A 16,895-nucleotide genomic window follows, 5' to 3' on the forward strand; every position below is an offset into this window, starting at 1 on the left:
TTGCATGGGAGCATATCGCTCCTGACAGTCAACATGGTTCAGTCACCTATGTTGTCATGTCCGCTGAAGCAGACCAACGAGATCGATTGGATCCAGCCTCTCAAGGATTACATCCGTCAGACCTATGGCGAGGACCCGGAGCGATACAGCCAGGAATGCGTCACCCTCAACAGGCTGCGCCAGGATATGCGAGGCGCAGGAAAGGATAGTGCTACCGGTCGCGACCTGTTATATCGGTACTACGGTCAGCTGGAGCTACTGGACCTCAGATTCCCCGTCGATGAGAACCATATCAAGATTTCTTTTACATGGTATGTATCTAGTGTGTTTACTCGGCTTGCGCTAACCATACTCTCTGCTAGGTACGACGCGTTCACCCAGAAGCCTACGGCTCAATACTCGCTAGCCTACGAAAAGGCATCTATCATCTTCAACATATCCGCCGTCCTTTCTTGCCATGCCGCAAACCAGAACCGGGCCGACGACACGGGCGTCAAAACGGCGTACCACTCCTTCCAGGCATCGGCTGGAATGTTTACGTATATCAATGAGAACTTCTTGCATGCGCCATCAACCGACCTGAACCGAGACACCGTCAAGACCCTGATCCATGTGACATTAGCTCAAGCTCAAGAAGTGTTCTTCGAAAAGCAAGTGGCGGATCAGAAGAAGCATGGATTTGTGGCCAAATTGGCTGCCCAGTCAGCATATCTCTACTCCCAAGGAGCTGAGACGATGCAAGATTTCGTCGGCAAGAATGTGTTTGACAAAGTCTGGACGACTGTTGTGCAGGCTAAAGCAGCCCACATGGGATCGGCGGCATCGTATCATCAGGCGATTGCAGATGGTGATGCCGGATCGCATGGTATTGCGATTGCGCGCCTACAGATGGCCGAAAAGCAGGCAGCGACTGCTTTGAGCTGGGCGAAATCATTCCCTACAACGGCACCAGCGACTTCCAATATGACAGCCGAGTCCGGAACTGCCCTGTTGGATCTCATCAAACACAATCAGACCAATGTAGAAGCTCAGCTTGCTACCATGGTCAAGGATAATGATTTCATCTATCACCAGCCGGTCCCCAATGAAGCTGCACTCGCAGCCGTTTCCAAACTCCCTGCGGCCAAAGCGATTCCGGTAAGCGAGCTATACCAGGGACAAGATATCCAGCGCATCATCGGACCAGATATCTTCCAAAAACTCGTACCCATGTCTGTCACTGAAACGGCCAGTCTGTACGACGAAGAAAAGGCCAAATTGATCCGTGCAGAGACCGAAAAGGTTGAGACTGCCAATGGCGAAATGGCGGCTAGCTTGGACTATCTGAAATTGCCCGGCAGTCTCAACATCTTGAAAGGTGGTATGAACCAAGAGATGTCTGTCGATGAAGACTTCCGTCACTGGTGTTCAGAGCTCGCCGGTCATAAGCCATTCCACGGGGTGTTTGATGACCTGCAAGACCGCAAATCCCAAGTGCTGTCCCAGTTGGACCAGTGCTCGAAGCAGCTTGATTTAGAAGAAAGCGTGTGTGAGAAAATGAGGTCCAAGTATGGAGCGGACTGGAATCAGCAGCCCAGCTCTCGACTCAATACTACCCTCCGGGGTGACGTGCGCTCCTATCGCGACACTGTGAATGAGGCTAGTATGAGTGATGCTCAACTCTCTTCTACCCTCCGACAGCACGAAGACGACTTCGATGAAATGAGATCTGCTTGGGAAACCGATGAAGCCGACGTGCTTTTCCAGCGAGCCTTGATCACAGCCGGTTCAAAACAGAGCAAAGGCAAGAACGGCGTTTCCAGTCCTGCGGAGGGTAGCCTTCTGGATGACGTTTATGATGAAGGGGGTGCCTCTGTCGCAGACCAAATTGCCAGAGTGGAAGAGATACTGAAGAAGTTGAATCTTGTAAAGCGAGAGAGATCTCAAGTTCTGAAGGATCTCAAGGATAAAGTGAGTTCCATAGGCTGTTCACCGCGATCGTCTAACAATATTATACAGGTTCACAACGATGACATCTCTAATGTCTTGATCTTGAACAAGAAGTCCATCACTGGCCAGGAATCACAGCTCTTCGATGTGGAGCTGGAAAAGTTCCGACCTCATCAAAACAGACTTCTACAGGCAGCTCATAAACAGCAGTCTTTGATGAAAGAGCTCACCAAAATTTACGGTGATCTCCTGCAGGATAAGAGAGTTCAATCCGAGCAGTCAAAGTACGAGTCCATCACACGCCAGCGCAACTCCGTGATTGCTCGATACAAGAAGGTTTTCGAGGCGTTCAGTGGCCTTACTTCGGGAATTTCCCAAGCTCGAACCTTCTACAAGGATATGGGCGAGAACGTCGATAGTCTTCGCAAGAATGTCGAAACCTTCATCAGCAACCGGCGGTCAGAAGGCGCGCAGCTCCTCAGCCAGATCGAGCGCGACAAGGCCAGCGGAGTCCCTGAGCAAGAGGATCGCGAGCGAGAGAAGCTCCGCCAACTGATGGAGCGCCTCTCCACTGAACCAAAAAGTTCCTCAACCTCTCCTTCCACCGTCTCGGGAGGTGCTCCCTCGAAGGTCAGGTCGCCGCCTCCACCTGTCCAGGCGCCGGCATATGGAACCACCGGTCCATCTCCACAGATGTCCCCTCGGTACCCTCCACCCATGCCAGGGCATGGCGTGCCCCTCTCCTCGCACTCACCCACGCCCTACGGTCAGTACATGGGGGCCCCTTACCCACCAGTCCCGCATTTCCAACAAGGTGCCGCGGCTCCTCTTTCTGATGGCTACAATCCCATGGCCTATCCCTACCAGACACCGGTATCCCCGCCACCAAACCAGCAATACTTCTCCCAGGCCCCAAACCCGTACGCCGGCTACTCAAATTCCAACACACCCGTTCCGGGCGGTGCACCTCCCTCTCATTACGCAGCCCCTCAGGGCTACATTCCGCCCCCCACCGCCCCCGCGCCCACAGCAGACTAACTACCCGCCCCCCAGTGGGAACATGTATCCGTCTGGGCCCGGTGGGTATGCGCAAGCCAGACCTCATGGGCATCACAAGGCGCCCTCGCAGTCTCAGCCTGCGCCTCCGCCCAACCCTAATGATCCATGGGCTGGACTCAACGCTTGGAAATAGAGCGGTACTGCATCATACTTATGATATCTCAGGAAAAAGGGGAGGGAAGGGTTGGGTGGAAGGTACATGGCATATTTCGGCGTTCACTGAATTTGGACCTCTTTAGGGTGTCCCCAATTGATTATTTGCTCTTCAATGCGGGTCTCCAACGCATGCCGCATCAGTTTTGTTGTCCTTGTCTGCCTTCCAGGTATCAAGAACCTCCGGGATCTATGCTCTACCTGGAAAGCGACTATGTCAATGTCCTTTGAATTACATACACTTTAGGTAGCAAGCACCATCATGCGTTCTTTTACGGTATTATGTATCTGTAGGTCATGATTATATTGCAAGCTTGTGTACATTCTTCGGTCCAGGTGTCACAAGTCGTATAGGTACCTAGTGTATGAGAGATCAAACTAAGTACTTACAATGGGTGCGCACTAACGTTGGAATCAAAGCCCAAAGCCCCCATCCCACCTACAGCCCTGAGGGCTGTATATATACGCCAGACAATGCAGAGCCACGAGATCCAATCCAAACACCCAAATCAAGGCTCTAACATCCATAGATCTTGACAATATAACACGGAATATACAAACCCGAACAAGAAGAAAAGAAGCCCATGAAACAAAGCTTCATAACCAAACACTAAACGCCGATGGGTATCTTAACATCAAAAGACGAAATTCGACCAACAATCCTCAAATCAAAGACCAGTCAAACCACACAGAATATAATCAAATCCCAATATACGACCTACCCCGTTTAGGGCTGGAAGCGCAGTCTGAACTGCCTCCCGCGACGCTCCTCACGCACAGTGTACAAGAAGCGAGCGATAGTCTCCTGCTCCGAGAGACCAGCGCTATTGAAATGCCTGCGCACAACGAGAGCGAATTGATCTTTACTCACGCGGTCCTGGCCGCGACGATGTGAGTCACTCGATCTAGAAGACTGGGCGCGGCGAGCGGCGAGGGAAGTCGGGGAACGGAGGCCTACGCCTTGAGAAAGGACGATGCGCGAGTAATCGCTGGCATAAGCAGACGGGGTAGGAAGTTTGTGGAGATGGCGGTATGAGTGGAGGATATCGAGGGGGAGGTCTGTCCAGGGGAGCTGGTGGGAGTCAGAAATCAATCAAGCTTGAAAAAAAAAAATAGTCTGGGGATCCGGTGGGCATACTCTTGGTTCATCTTGCTCGACTGGGGCGCTGGTGACGGATTTGTCTTTTGCTGGTCTGCGGGATTTGGTCTTTGGGTATTCTCTTGTACCGCTTGAGGCTTCGGACCTTGAGTCGTCTTGTATTGCTGCGGTGCGATGGCGCGGGGGTGCCATGGTGGATTTCTGGGGGTTGTAGGAGTGGGATTGGATTTGGGGGGTTTGATCAATGGATTGGGGGTGAATAGGGGGTCTGTCGATAGATTGGAATCATCTAAGGAGGTGCTGGATAGTGCGTCTTGGAAGGATGGCGCCGTTAGTTCGGACTTGACACTTGAGATTTCGGCAGAAACGTCATTTCCGCTTCCAGATCGGTCCAGGTCAGTGCCTGAGGCGGATTTACGTTTACATCATGGGTTGGTGAAGTCATGAGAGCCAAGTTCAAGGGTAGGAAAGGGTTTAAGGGTTCAAAGGTTAGTGAATGCTGCTTTTGACATAGAGGTGAGTCTATAGCTTCATCTCTGGCCTTGAGGTTAGTATCAGGACAATTGCTGCAAAGGGTCCGGCCCGGTGCACCGGGCCTGCATTTGCATGGTACCTGGGCACGAGTAGTAGCACTTGGCCATGGCCTGGGCAGTGATGTTCATCTTGATCTTACTCCGTAGAGCAAGATAAGGAAGTAGCAAAGGCACTATACACCAATAGTACGAGTGATAGTAAAGTCTTGATATAACCGCATCCTATCTACACTACTTACCCCAGAAGCATCCGGACAAAATATCCCCCCAGGGCCTCACCGCTATGTGCGGAGTACGGAGTAGTAAACTGGAGATAGAAACCCCGGCAAAACGTTTCCCACTTGCCGCTGTGGCGTGCAAATATCAGCAGGTGAACCGAGGAATCCGCGCAATATTAGGTAGAGACAAGCATTCTCTCTAGGCAGTCTGCATGGGTAGTACGACCGAATCTGGCAAATCACCCCAGACTTCTTCGGGGCATTCTCGGCTTGAGAGAAAATTTCCACCAATACAGCCATTACCTTTAATGGTGGCCATTTACACCAGTTTCTGAAAATGACAGTACAGGATACACAGCGAATACCGCGTGAAAGGCAAGCCGAGTCGGCTCGGGGATGCCGAGATATTTCGCCGAGTCACGCCAAACCGACGTGGCGTCCAAAAAAAAATTCAATGAAACCGGAAGACGCCCGCTCACCGAAGTACCCCTTTTGAATCCCATCTGAGTGCTTGCTCCGAATAAAAGTCTTCTTCCTTGATCTTGAACAGCTCTAAAGTAGCCTCTAACGGTAGTGCCCAACTAGTCCGGTCGATATTGAAGTACGAGATGCAGAAGCTCTAGCTATCGTACTCCGTACTCCGTACTTGTACTTTAGCGGAAGCACTGCAATGCACCCGTGACCAGGCACACCTTCCTTTTTGCGCCCAGGGAAAAAAAGCCCCCTGATCATCGTGGAGCTCGATAGCCATCGGCACTAAGCCCCGCATACAGAACTTCGCACACAGTTTGCTCCGATTTCACCCGACTAGCCCTACCTGGCACGTTCCAGCGGTACCTGCAGATGGGGAATCAAGCTACGTCAATATCATCTGATATGCTTGTACAGAATTAGATTAAATGAGCTAAAGAAATGATAACGTGATTTCGTATCGCATACCGAGGCTTGCATGCCAAACCTTCATCCCCGTGAACAGTGAACAGTGAACATGTGGAACGTGTGCGCAACATGTGAAATTGGTAGGCTATTTCCAAGTTCACACGAGCTCCGGGGCCGCCGATAGAAGTGCCAGAATAGCAACACGTGTTAAGCAGGTTCGGGAGGAGACCATCCCGCGCCCAGTTCCAGTTCCAGTTCCAGTTCCAGCTCCAGCTTCCCACTCGGGGCTAAGTGGGTGAATGACTCGGAATATCCCTAACAGAGGCACCAACGAGTCTCTTTTGAACATCAAAGCACCCCTGTAGGTTTTGTACATAAGTCATCTAAGCTGAGCTCATAGCTCACGGAATATTCGTTATGTTCTAGACTCCCGCACCCTGGTCAGATTAGCTGATCGACTGCATATGATAAAAAAGTGACAAGTGGATCCTTGAGATCTAGGGGCAATGTGTTCCGGAGTCACAGTGCCTACCCTACCCAGGTGGGTTAAGACTACTTTGTTTGGAGTCGAGTACGGGGTAACAAGAAATGCATTAGTAAATCGCTCAAAGTGGAGCGAGTGAAAAAAAAAAAAAGAAGAGAAAGCTTCACCGAGAACCTACACAGAGGAACTGGACACGGTATGCCAGTACTTGCACTGGACTCCTATCGCCAGGATATCACATGTGTTCAGATAAAGCTGCAGATATGTGCGCAAAGGCGAGCAAAGCAATCAAAGATAGAAGAGAGAGAGAGAAAGCCCCCATGCTACCTACCAATAGGCGACGGATCGCGGACTCCGGAATGGCGGCCCCGCATGGGATGATATCAGTGTAACGCCTCGAGGCAGCCATTGGGCGAGAGGATGTCTATTCCAGAAGCTGTGGATCGCGGATCTCTCGCCTTGGCGTTTGGGGTAGACGTGGCTGTAACAGAGTGCGTGTGCATACGTACACAGTCTGGCCAAATCGGGAAATCAATTATATAATCCCTTAGGTAAGGTTGCACTTGTAATTGAAGAGAATGGTGTGAGCTGATTATTCTTACGTTTAATCGTAGGCTCCAGCGTACGGAGTACAGGGTATCACAAAAGCTGCACAGAACTCTGTCCGCGCTGTACAGAGTAACTGGTGCCGAAGTGGGAATGTTGCAAAAACCTACCCCGGATTCCCTCTTTTCGTTTCCCCCTTATCTTATGTTTTTGGCACTGCAACAAAAGGCCCAAGACCCCCCAATGTCACAATGCCACCCGGGTCCTACGTTCCAAGCCATGTAAAATCCGACCACACGCTTTTTTTTTCTTTGATTGCGAAACCCGGGCCCTGAGCCAGCTGAGCAGCAGGATTTGAAACCGAGGCGCCCAAATCCCCTTTGAGCACGTCACCAAGTAGCACAGGTCATCCAAGGGGGGCAGCGCCTAGACCTGTGAATAATAGAAAAATCTAATTCCCGGGGATGCGGGGGTGAGATAACAGGGTCAAGGCAATGTAACTGGACTGCGACGGAGGACGGCGACGGGTATCAGACCGATCGCCCTGCAGTTGTGACTCTTCTCATTTCGTGAACCTTCGCCTGTTTTCTTGATCGACGGACCCGCCCGGTATGCCAGTTGATCAGCGGAATGCAAAGAGGGTACGGAGTACGCGTATCCCCCAACTTTGAGGCTGTGATCTCCATTCCCCCATTCTCCAGATGCTCGATAACACGTATCCAGCGTGGGCGTTTCAGATGACGCGATGAGTCAGGGCGCGATATCGGACGCCCCCCCTTGGCGATCGTGACGATCCAGACAGAGTTTTTTTGTCTGAAGACCTGCGAATCCGATGTCAGTTGCAGATCGTTTTCTGCGGGGGATCTTGGCTCAGTCTTGCGGGGTAGGGTGCCCGGGTAGAACGGCGCGAAAGAAGAAAAAGACTATGAATGGACGGTCATGGGAAAACAGAAACAAGCGGGCTGATTTTTTGGTTCTGCATGGGGTTTATACCAGTACGATTCGAGGGTGGGATGGTCGGCAATTGGAGGGAAATAAAATAAAATAAAGCGAAAAACTAAAACACATCCCCCACGCATCCCGACATGTGGATCTTGTTGATCAGATCTCCAGATAGAAAGTCAGACGAGTTCTGGGGAAATACGGAACTCGGAATCCGATTCACCTAACACAGTACACAGATGATAGCTTGTATACGAGTGATACATGTGCGTCACCTGAAACCGAAACACTCATCTCAGACCTGAAGTACGAAGTAGCGTTATCTCGGCAAAAAGCGGGTTATTGTACCTGCTTTGGGCTCAATAGTGGACGGAGTAGACAATGTACTATTGTACGAACCACCTTACATCCGGGTGGAATACCCGGTGATTAGACTGAATTCAAAAATTAGCAATCGCCACTCCGAATCCGGAGGATTTCAATTGCGCCATTCCCCGTGGAGAAAAGAATGGAGAAGAAGAATGGAGAATGGAGAGAAACTGGAGTCGGGATATGGAGAATGGACAGATATCCGAATCCGGAACATCCGCGCCTGCGATAGTCCGTACGGACTACTCCGTGCGTAGTTCGATCAGGCAATGTCGCCCGCGGATTCGTGCAATTTCTTAATCTCCGTGCTAGACCAATCTCTCTCAGGTGAGCTGATCAGACAAGCGAGACGCCCATATCTGCTTTGTTTTTGGAACCACCCAATAGGAAGTCGGTCCGCCATCACCTCATGTCTCTTGTCCAGGGTGTGTCCAGGGTATTGCGGGGATCGGCCGAAATTGCTATCCCGAGTGGAATTTCATGCTTAAGATCTACCACTAAAGGAGGTCGACCCCTGGTGCACGGCTGTATGCAGCTCCACAGAGATACGAGTGGGAGTAGACAGCTGTGATCTCGTCTATAATTGTCGAAAGAGGCGAAAGAAATAAAACAAATATGATGATGGCCAACGAGCTTGAGGCAGAAGCAAAAGCAGAGAGGTACCAAAGGCTGATAAGACACGGGCGCTCGTGTCCAACCAGACCCCCCGGCCCCAACACGGGGGGTTCGACACGGGGTCGTATCTCGCCCTTTTATCCGATATCATATGAGAACCTTTGGGGACCCGGGTGATCGATCATCCGTACATACTGTAGTTGCCTACTCCGTACTTCATCACCCATTGTCAACCGATCTACTTGTATATACACACACTCATACGACTCCCTGAAGATGGCGCAAGGAATGCAGCTCGTGGGGCTGACATTCGCATCCGGACGCTGGAGATACGCGGCTTTGCGGCTGCATGAGAGTTGCAGCAGGGTAAATCAATAATTGGACGATCTGCGCCTATCAGCGGCGTCCACCCACTTCTGTCGCTATCAGCCAGGTTCATGGGTCGGGATTTATTCGGCAGACGGGGAATTCCCCCCCTCCGGAGTACAGCACGGAGAACATCTTAGATTGTCTGAAATCCGGGGGTGTCGGCGAACGACCCTGAACGAGAGTGGCAAGTCAAGACCACACACATGCTTTTTCGCTGCCGGGTACCGCAGGCCCTTGTAAGTGTAATTTGTGAGTTGAAACTCGGAGACGCGGACCGGTCGTTCTCGCATTCTCCAATTCGTGAGTCGCGCAGGATTTGGCGTGACTAAAGGATTACGGACAGGTGTCGACATCATCGATGATCCTCGCTCTCGTCACTGGACCAGATCCCCCGGACTGCGGACTGCGGACTGTGGTCTGCGCAGGTTGTACATGGGCCTGGACTGGTCCGGCCGATATGTCAATACAAATCATAATGAAGATCCAAGCCCCAGAGTTTGATCATAACATGAAGGGACTCCCAGGATTACGCGGGCCGAGAGTCTGGAGAAATGAACTGATAAGAGCCGGGGAAGTTCCCGTAAACAGAAGCGCGATAGCCGTACGCACACGCACCCCCACATTATGCGGTGAGGCCCGTTTTACGAGGTACAAATGGACAAATGGACAGATTGACGGAATATATACGGAAGTACGAGTAGATTCAGATTGAATGAGATATCCATCGCATAGTATCATACAATATGGCACTATGTCATCGACATATTATCTAATAACCTTGTGGACGAAAGGGAAAGAAGTAAAAATCAGACCGAAAGGGCAGTCACGACCCACTCAACCCAAAAAGATCAGCCTTTTCCGTCTTTTTTTCTCTCTTTTTCACTCTTGTTTTTTTTTGTCCATTTTTTCTTTTTGAATTACCCCTTTGGTTGGACTTTTCACCGAAAACTCCCCCAGTCCCCCCTTTCCCCCACAGTCTCAATTCGGTTTATTTAATTCTATTTTTTTATCTTTTTTTTGGGTGAAAATTCAGTTTTCTTTTTTTTTTTTCTTTTTTTTCCCCAAGTCCGATTCCGACACCCCCTTCTCCGATTTCACCCTTCCCCCTCCATTTCCTCTACTTTATATTTGTGACTCCCCAGATCGTCATCTCCAGGTTTCTTCCTTTTTTCTTCCCTTGCTCTCTCTCTAGTATACATCTATAACCACATGCCACCACCGGCCTCTTCCGTGGGTTTCTCCAATCTACTCAATCACGACTCGTCGCCCGACTCGACTTCAGGTGACTCTACAATGGCTTCTTCCGTCAGCTTGCTGCCGCCTCTCATGAAGGGTGCTCGTCCCGCGACCGAGGAGGTGCGCCAGGATTTGCCCAGGCCTTACAAGTGTCCTCTCTGCGACCGTGCATTCCACCGTCTGGAGCATCAAACGAGGCATATTCGAACCCACACCGGCGAGAAGCCTCACGCCTGCCAATTCCCCGGCTGCACCAAGCGATTCAGCCGTTCCGATGAACTCACTCGGCACTCGCGCATTCACAACAACCCCAATTCTCGCCGCAGCAACAAGGCCCAGCACCTCGCCGCCGCTGCCGCTGCCGCCGGCCAGGACACCGGCATGGTCAACGCCACCAACATGATGCCCCCGCCAAGCAAGCCCATCACCCGCTCTGCTCCCGTTTCCCAGGTTGGCTCGCCGGACGTGTCGCCTCCTCACTCCTTCTCCAACTACGCCAACCAAATGCGCTCCAATCTGGGTCCTTACTCTCGCAACACCGAGCGCGCCTCTTCCGGCATGGACATCAACCTCCTCGCGACCGCCGCCTCGCAAGTCGAGCGCGACGACCACCTGGGCTTCCACGGATCTCGCAACCCCCAGATGTTCGGTTCCCGCCACGGAACCGGTCGCGGCCTGCCATCCCTCTCCGCGTACGCCATCTCCCAAAACATGACCCGCTCCCATTCCAACGACGATGACGACAGCTTCGGCGGCCACCGCGTCAAGCGCTCCCGTCCCAACTCTCCAAACTCAACCGCTCCTTCTTCTCCTACTTTCTCCCACGACTCTCTTTCCCCGACCCCCGACCACACCCCACTAGCGACCCCCGCCCACTCTCCGCGCCTGCGTCCCCTCGGCGCCAGCGAGCTGCATCTGCCTTCCATCCGCCATCTCTCTCTTCAGCACACCCCCGCCCTGGCTCCCATGGAACCCCAACCCGAAGGCCCCAATTACTACAGTCCCACTCAGGGCCACATGGGTCCCACTATCGCGGATATCATGTCCAAACCGGACGGCACGCAGCGCAAGCTGCCTGTGCCCCAGGTTCCCAAGGTTGCGGTGCAGGACATGCTGAACCCGACTTCGGGCTTTCCTTCCATGAACTCGTCAGCGAACAATTCCGTTGCGGGTGGGGATCTCGCGGACAGGTTCTAAATTCGCTATCCTCTTATGCCTTTTGTTATGCGCGCCACGAAACGATATAGACTTGTGCATTTTTACTATGGCTTGGGCATCAACGGTGTCGGATTTTTCTTTTTCTTTTTGATTTCGATTTTGTTTTGAGGCGCTTTTCCAAATAGACGGACTGGGTTTTTTTTCACTGGCTTGTTTCCACTCTCCGGAGACTTCTTCTACATCTTCTCTTTTTTTTGTTCTCTTCAAGTCCAAAATTCTGTGTCGAAAGACCTGCCTTTTTTCTTCTTGTGATTCTCCTCTCTGAAGGTCTGTGGCCTTTTTTTTGTTCCCTTACACTTAATTTCTCACTTTGTGAGCAAAAAATGAAGAAATTTTCACTACTCTTACGTGATATCCCCGCAATCTGATGTTTTTCAAACATTCCCCAACGTAACAACACCACCATGTATTCCGTATTTCCTATAATATAAGTTGATCACCAGAAAGACTTGTGCAATATCAAGTACTATTGACATTCACATGCCAGTGTCAGAAGTACGCGGTAGTCTAGAACGGCTGTTCTAATCGCCCTGAAGAACTGCAGCTGACGTAGCCACTTGGGTGTAGTGGAGATTGCCCGCCTTTAGATTGGACATCAGGCGACATGTGTCCACCCGGGGCACATCTGAACCGAATGTCTTGCAACTCTTGGCTTGCTTTTTCTATTCTGGTACTCCGTACTCCGTACTCACCCCCTCGCTGCTTTAAGTTACTGGGTATATTTGAGCATGACCACCACCGATCTGAGTGATCAGTGATTAAAGGTCTTAAGTCATATGGCTTATGGTCATATGCAGGGAGTGTATGGAACGAGATGGCAGGAGGTCATGTACGCGCGGGCGCTTCAGGCACCTACACCTTGATCTAGACATCTCTACGGAGTAGCTCTCTCCTTATCTTCTTCCCTAGATTTATTCTCATTGTTACTTTGGAATATCAAATACTCTCTTTCTTTGTTATTTTGCTAGCCTGACAGAATCTGTACATATCAGTGTAGACTTGACCATATCACTTTAGCCTTATTTCACTTTATGTTTATCTTAGTACTCATTTTACAAAGTGAATATGGTTATCTTAGAAGGGGGAGGGGGATAATAACCTCTTAGAAGGGATGCAGGTCTCACGAAACTACGCAGCAGGAAGAGATCACTAAGTAAGAAGTGATATTGATGGTAGTCGTGATGGACGTCTGTATGATCGATGATTGTATGATGATTATTGAGAGAGAGAGGAAGGAAGGGAGATGAGCGAGCTACTATGTAGCAAACAAGAGGGGAAGAAGCCCTGCTTCCCAATTAGGAAGTAAAGTAGGGCAAACCTCTCGAATAGTAGCCTTGACCATACACTTTTCATATCAGGGATTAGGGTTCACTGTTTACCATTTTATTAATCTTTTTCCCTTTCACTCGTATGCCTATTCACAAAGTGAAATCGTGATTATGACAACAAACTATGTAAGTCCTTCATCATTCTACTATAATTTCACTTCACTTCACTTCACTTTACTTTACTTCACTTCTATTTCTATTCATACACGACACATTTCACAAACTCACCCCCCATTTCCTACTACTTATATCCCATCCTATACTTCTTCCTCTTCCTCTTCTTCTTCCTTCCTCATCCACCTTATCCTACTATTTATATCCTATTCTTCTTCTTCTTCCTTCATCTATCTCTTTCTGCACTTTATTCTTCTGCTCTTATAGACTTTCTACTATCTTATATGACCAGTTTGTCTCTCTCCGTCTATACTATTCTTATACTAATTTCTTAGAGACCCTAAACAAATCTCATACACCTCTGAAGAAGAAGACTCCCATTTAACGATGAGACTGATATATAACTTCGATTCAATAGCCGATATTCGCTATGTACAGTCATTAAGCAGGAAACAGTACCCCAGATGAAGATCTTTCTCCTGATTATGTTCATCTTCGCAATCATGCCGCCCGCCTGTCTCAGGGGCCCACCAAAAGAGCCACCCAGCGGGCTCTGCTCGTTTGGTGAATCTGTGTCCTTCTTGAAGGACATCATACAATGGGGAAGAGACTCGATGGAAAATTTCAAACGCAGCAAGACAGTTCATGCAACACCACACAAACAGTTCAACCCTGACGATGAGACCATTGAGTCAAAAGTTGCGATCTGTTCCAACTTGGAAATCCCATTGAAGAAATCAAGGATGGTGTCCGCCTGTCTGACGCAAATGTTTTCCGAGTGAGAACCACCAAGCACAGCGTCAAACAGAAAGAGTGGAAAACGAAATGGCCCTATGATTTCATTTCAGACGGGGACATTAAACCCAACAGGCGCCCGATTGGCAAAGGCGTTGTGATCAGCGCATGTGGCATGGCATTTTATCCGGTCTTCCACGGTTACCCCATTTAAGACTGCCAGAACCGAAAAAGGAATTGGCTCAAGCAGGTGCGAGAGTTGCGCGTGGCAGGACGTTCAACCTTCGATGTTCTCGATGAATGGATGAATCCAAGTTACCAAGAGTAACGACAATGCGCTATGTGGCGAGACGGCTGGAAGATACTCAGCCCAGATCGGTGAAAAAAGGCATCCCGAAACGCGCCTTACAAGGGTTTCCGAGTCGGCCAACTGCTCGCGATGCCAGATGATCTGCTCGACAATGAATCTATCTTCGATCTCAACGAACTGTTCACCAGTGCACCGAAACGGATTCTGGAAGTTGGGTTTTCGTACATGTCTGGTGACCTGACTGGTCTGTTCACGGACGGATGACTGCAACTGGCCCCTTTGTCTGCATTCACTAATTTTAATCCACGAGTGAACCAAGACAGAACCCTCGATTGGACAGATGAAGCGCGTACTGGTCTGACAAGAGATCAATGGGATGCACTTAAAGGACAGATTCACAATGATCTCCAAGCGTCTACACTACGCGATGACTTGCTATGTGAGATGTTCGAGTCTGAACTGTTTCCAGCATTCCAGTCAAAGTCTCCCAACACCGATTCTGACGAAGAGTCCACTGGCAGTTCTCACAACTTGATCGAGCGTTCCGCACAAGATACTAGTGATGTGGAAGATGAACAGTACAGCCGCTACGGTGACGAATCTAGTGGTGGTTACAACTTGGTTTAATCTTATGAAGAAGGTATTAATGAAGAGGAAGAATCCTCTGGTAGTTTAGAGAGCTTTATCAATGATTCTCTCCAATTACAGCGGATGCGAATGATATACCAACCACCTGCACGGTAACATCGCTCTCGGGAGGGACTGCTAATATGCCTTCCTTGTCATGTACCCTTGGACGAGTACCATGAACCTTGGAAGTGCTCTATAGTAATGCATGTCCTTATCTGGAGGATTCTTAGCGTCGAAGGGTGGATTCGAGATACGAATTTGATCCAATAACAACTGGGCCGAGTCAATTCCTTGCGGGTCCCGAGGCCTTCCCGTATTTGTTGGAACTCAGCCCAGCTGTTCGCGATAGAGGTCACTCCCAAGATTTGGACATACTTCATGATAAGGAGTACGTTTATGGTCAAGTACTAGTTTTGTTTACTGAAAATTTCCTGGATGCTCAAGTCTCTCCGGAGGTCCAGAGGTCCAGATCATGTCTAGTGGCGGTAAAATATAGCCTAGGGAATATTGAATATTCGTCTAAATAGTTATAAGGGTGGAGCAACTAGTGATGATGGTAGTGGTGATGGTGATGATAATGATGGTGATAATGATGATGCTGAACTTGCGGCACAAGTCCAGGGAAATTCATGGCAGATAGCGTATTGCTTGGCATCGAAGACATATCACGGGTGGATGAAAGGACTTGCAGCACAGCAGCCTCCTCAATTGATGTTCGTTGGTTTTCCTGTATCCCTGGCATGGAAGTTTGTTGTTTATCTTAGTGGGAGGCATAGAAGATAGGCTCCCTGACTTCCCATTGTCGGGATTCATAAAGCCCCAAGGGTAGTCAAAATCGCAATAACTTTCCTGTTGTGGTAGGACTGTTGGCCTTGGTAAATGTCCAGAGATAAAGACGTCGTGACCAGTATGGTTTTCCAAGTGTGTGGCGCTCGATCTTCGAGGGTAGGATCCATGAATATTTCCATAAATGTGATCGTGATTGAATGTATGACCGAATATGGGTAGCTGGTGGCTAGTTAAGTTTTCCAATGGCGAAAATTCGATGTCTCCCATAGAAAACAATGGCGAGAGAGCTTGAGATTCTGATACGTTTGGGGATAAATTGGTATGATCAGACTCCAGTCGACTCGGGTTACTTCTCGTTGTTTCCGTACTCATGTCCTGCGAGGAGAGGCTTGCAAAGTCTCGGGATATACTAGTGGATGATGATGATTGCAAAGCGTCGGGAGAAGAAGTGACTTCGGTAGAAGATAACCCACTGATGTTGGGTTGAGAGTTAGAAAGTCTCCTCCACCTGTTACGACAAGTCAAAGGGGGCCTTCCTGGGAGACCAGAAGCAATTGTCGCCCATCGATGTCCGAGCTCGCGCACTTTGGATGTGAGATATTGATCCTCCTCTGGTAGCCAGCCCTCGAGGCGATTTTTAGCCAAAGGATTGAGGATGTCGTTATATCTCTTGGCACATTGATCATCTTTGCGGCCTTTGATAAGTAGAGCTTTGCTTTGTTAGCGAGGGTGATCACTTTCTATTGGTGTAGCTGGGAATTGTTCACCGATTTCCTTCCAAGCAGGACCCAGCCGTTGGTGAGCCGCGAGTAGAATTTCATCTTCTTCTTTGGTCCAGCGACCTTTTCGCAACGTTGGATCGAGAGAATGGAACCAACGCTTTCGACAATCCTGTTCACAGAGATCAGCCATTCTATACTTCTAATCGGATTGTTTTCTCAAAGGTACCTTATTCGTTCTGCCCGGAAGCCGCTTGGAAATTTCAGCCCAATTACCGTCCTTCCCTCGGCGATCTCCAAATTTTTGTACGAGCGCTGTGAGCTCCTCGTCCTCTCTTTTCGACCAGACGCGACGAGACATTGCGAAGAAAGATATTGTACTGGTTCTCTCAAGTGGCCTTTCTTGACTGTCTCGCACTGATAAGGAATGACTCGGCTCAAACCTTCCCCGCATTTTGATTGCTGCTTTGGGCGGGCCATTGCCGACAGTTTGTCTTCTTTTGAATCGATCATTTGGCATTGAAGATATCCATGAATATTGTGGCCATCAAGAGATAGTATATGATATAACCATAAACTGTTCTGGTCTCTTAAAATAACGGTAAAACTGCATGAGACCAT

General features: G+C 49.6%; 4 protein-coding genes across 4 annotated transcripts; 3 read left to right on the forward strand and 1 right to left on the reverse strand.

Moving 5' to 3' along the window:
* Positions 1-33: 33 nt before the first annotated feature.
* Positions 34-2,967, forward strand: bro1 (putative signal transduction protein BroA; the record flags this gene model as incomplete). The annotated part of the gene is made up of 3 exons (XM_056956968.1): positions 34-311; positions 363-1,950; positions 1,999-2,967. 3 exons carry the CDS (start codon positions 34-36, stop codon positions 2,965-2,967), a joined length of 2,835 nt encoding a protein of 944 aa, XP_056811302.1.
* A 901-nt stretch (positions 2,968-3,868) lies between these two features.
* N7506_007676 (uncharacterized protein) lies at positions 3,869-4,432 on the reverse strand (the record flags this gene model as incomplete). The annotated part of the gene is made up of 2 exons (XM_056956969.1): positions 3,869-4,213; positions 4,280-4,432. 2 exons carry the CDS (start codon positions 4,430-4,432, stop codon positions 3,869-3,871), a joined length of 498 nt encoding a protein of 165 aa, XP_056811303.1.
* Positions 4,433-10,404: 5,972 nt separating this feature from the next.
* N7506_007677 (C2H2-type zinc finger protein) lies at positions 10,405-11,628 on the forward strand (the record flags this gene model as incomplete). Its single annotated transcript, XM_056956970.1, has 1 exon — positions 10,405-11,628. The coding sequence occupies one exon, from the start codon at positions 10,405-10,407 to the stop codon at positions 11,626-11,628; it is 1,224 nt and encodes a 407-aa protein (XP_056811304.1).
* A 2,637-nt stretch (positions 11,629-14,265) lies between these two features.
* N7506_007678 (uncharacterized protein) lies at positions 14,266-14,763 on the forward strand (the record flags this gene model as incomplete). Its single annotated transcript, XM_056956971.1, has 2 exons — positions 14,266-14,380; positions 14,447-14,763. 2 exons carry the CDS (start codon positions 14,266-14,268, stop codon positions 14,761-14,763), a joined length of 432 nt encoding a protein of 143 aa, XP_056811305.1.
* Between the last annotated feature and the right edge of the window lie 2,132 nt (positions 14,764-16,895).

The sequence above is a fragment of the Penicillium brevicompactum genome, assembly GCF_028827555.1.
Source record: "Penicillium brevicompactum strain IBT 35665 chromosome Unknown utg000005l_segment0_segment0, whole genome shotgun sequence".
Taxonomy (NCBI): Eukaryota; Fungi; Ascomycota; class Eurotiomycetes; order Eurotiales; family Aspergillaceae; genus Penicillium; species Penicillium brevicompactum.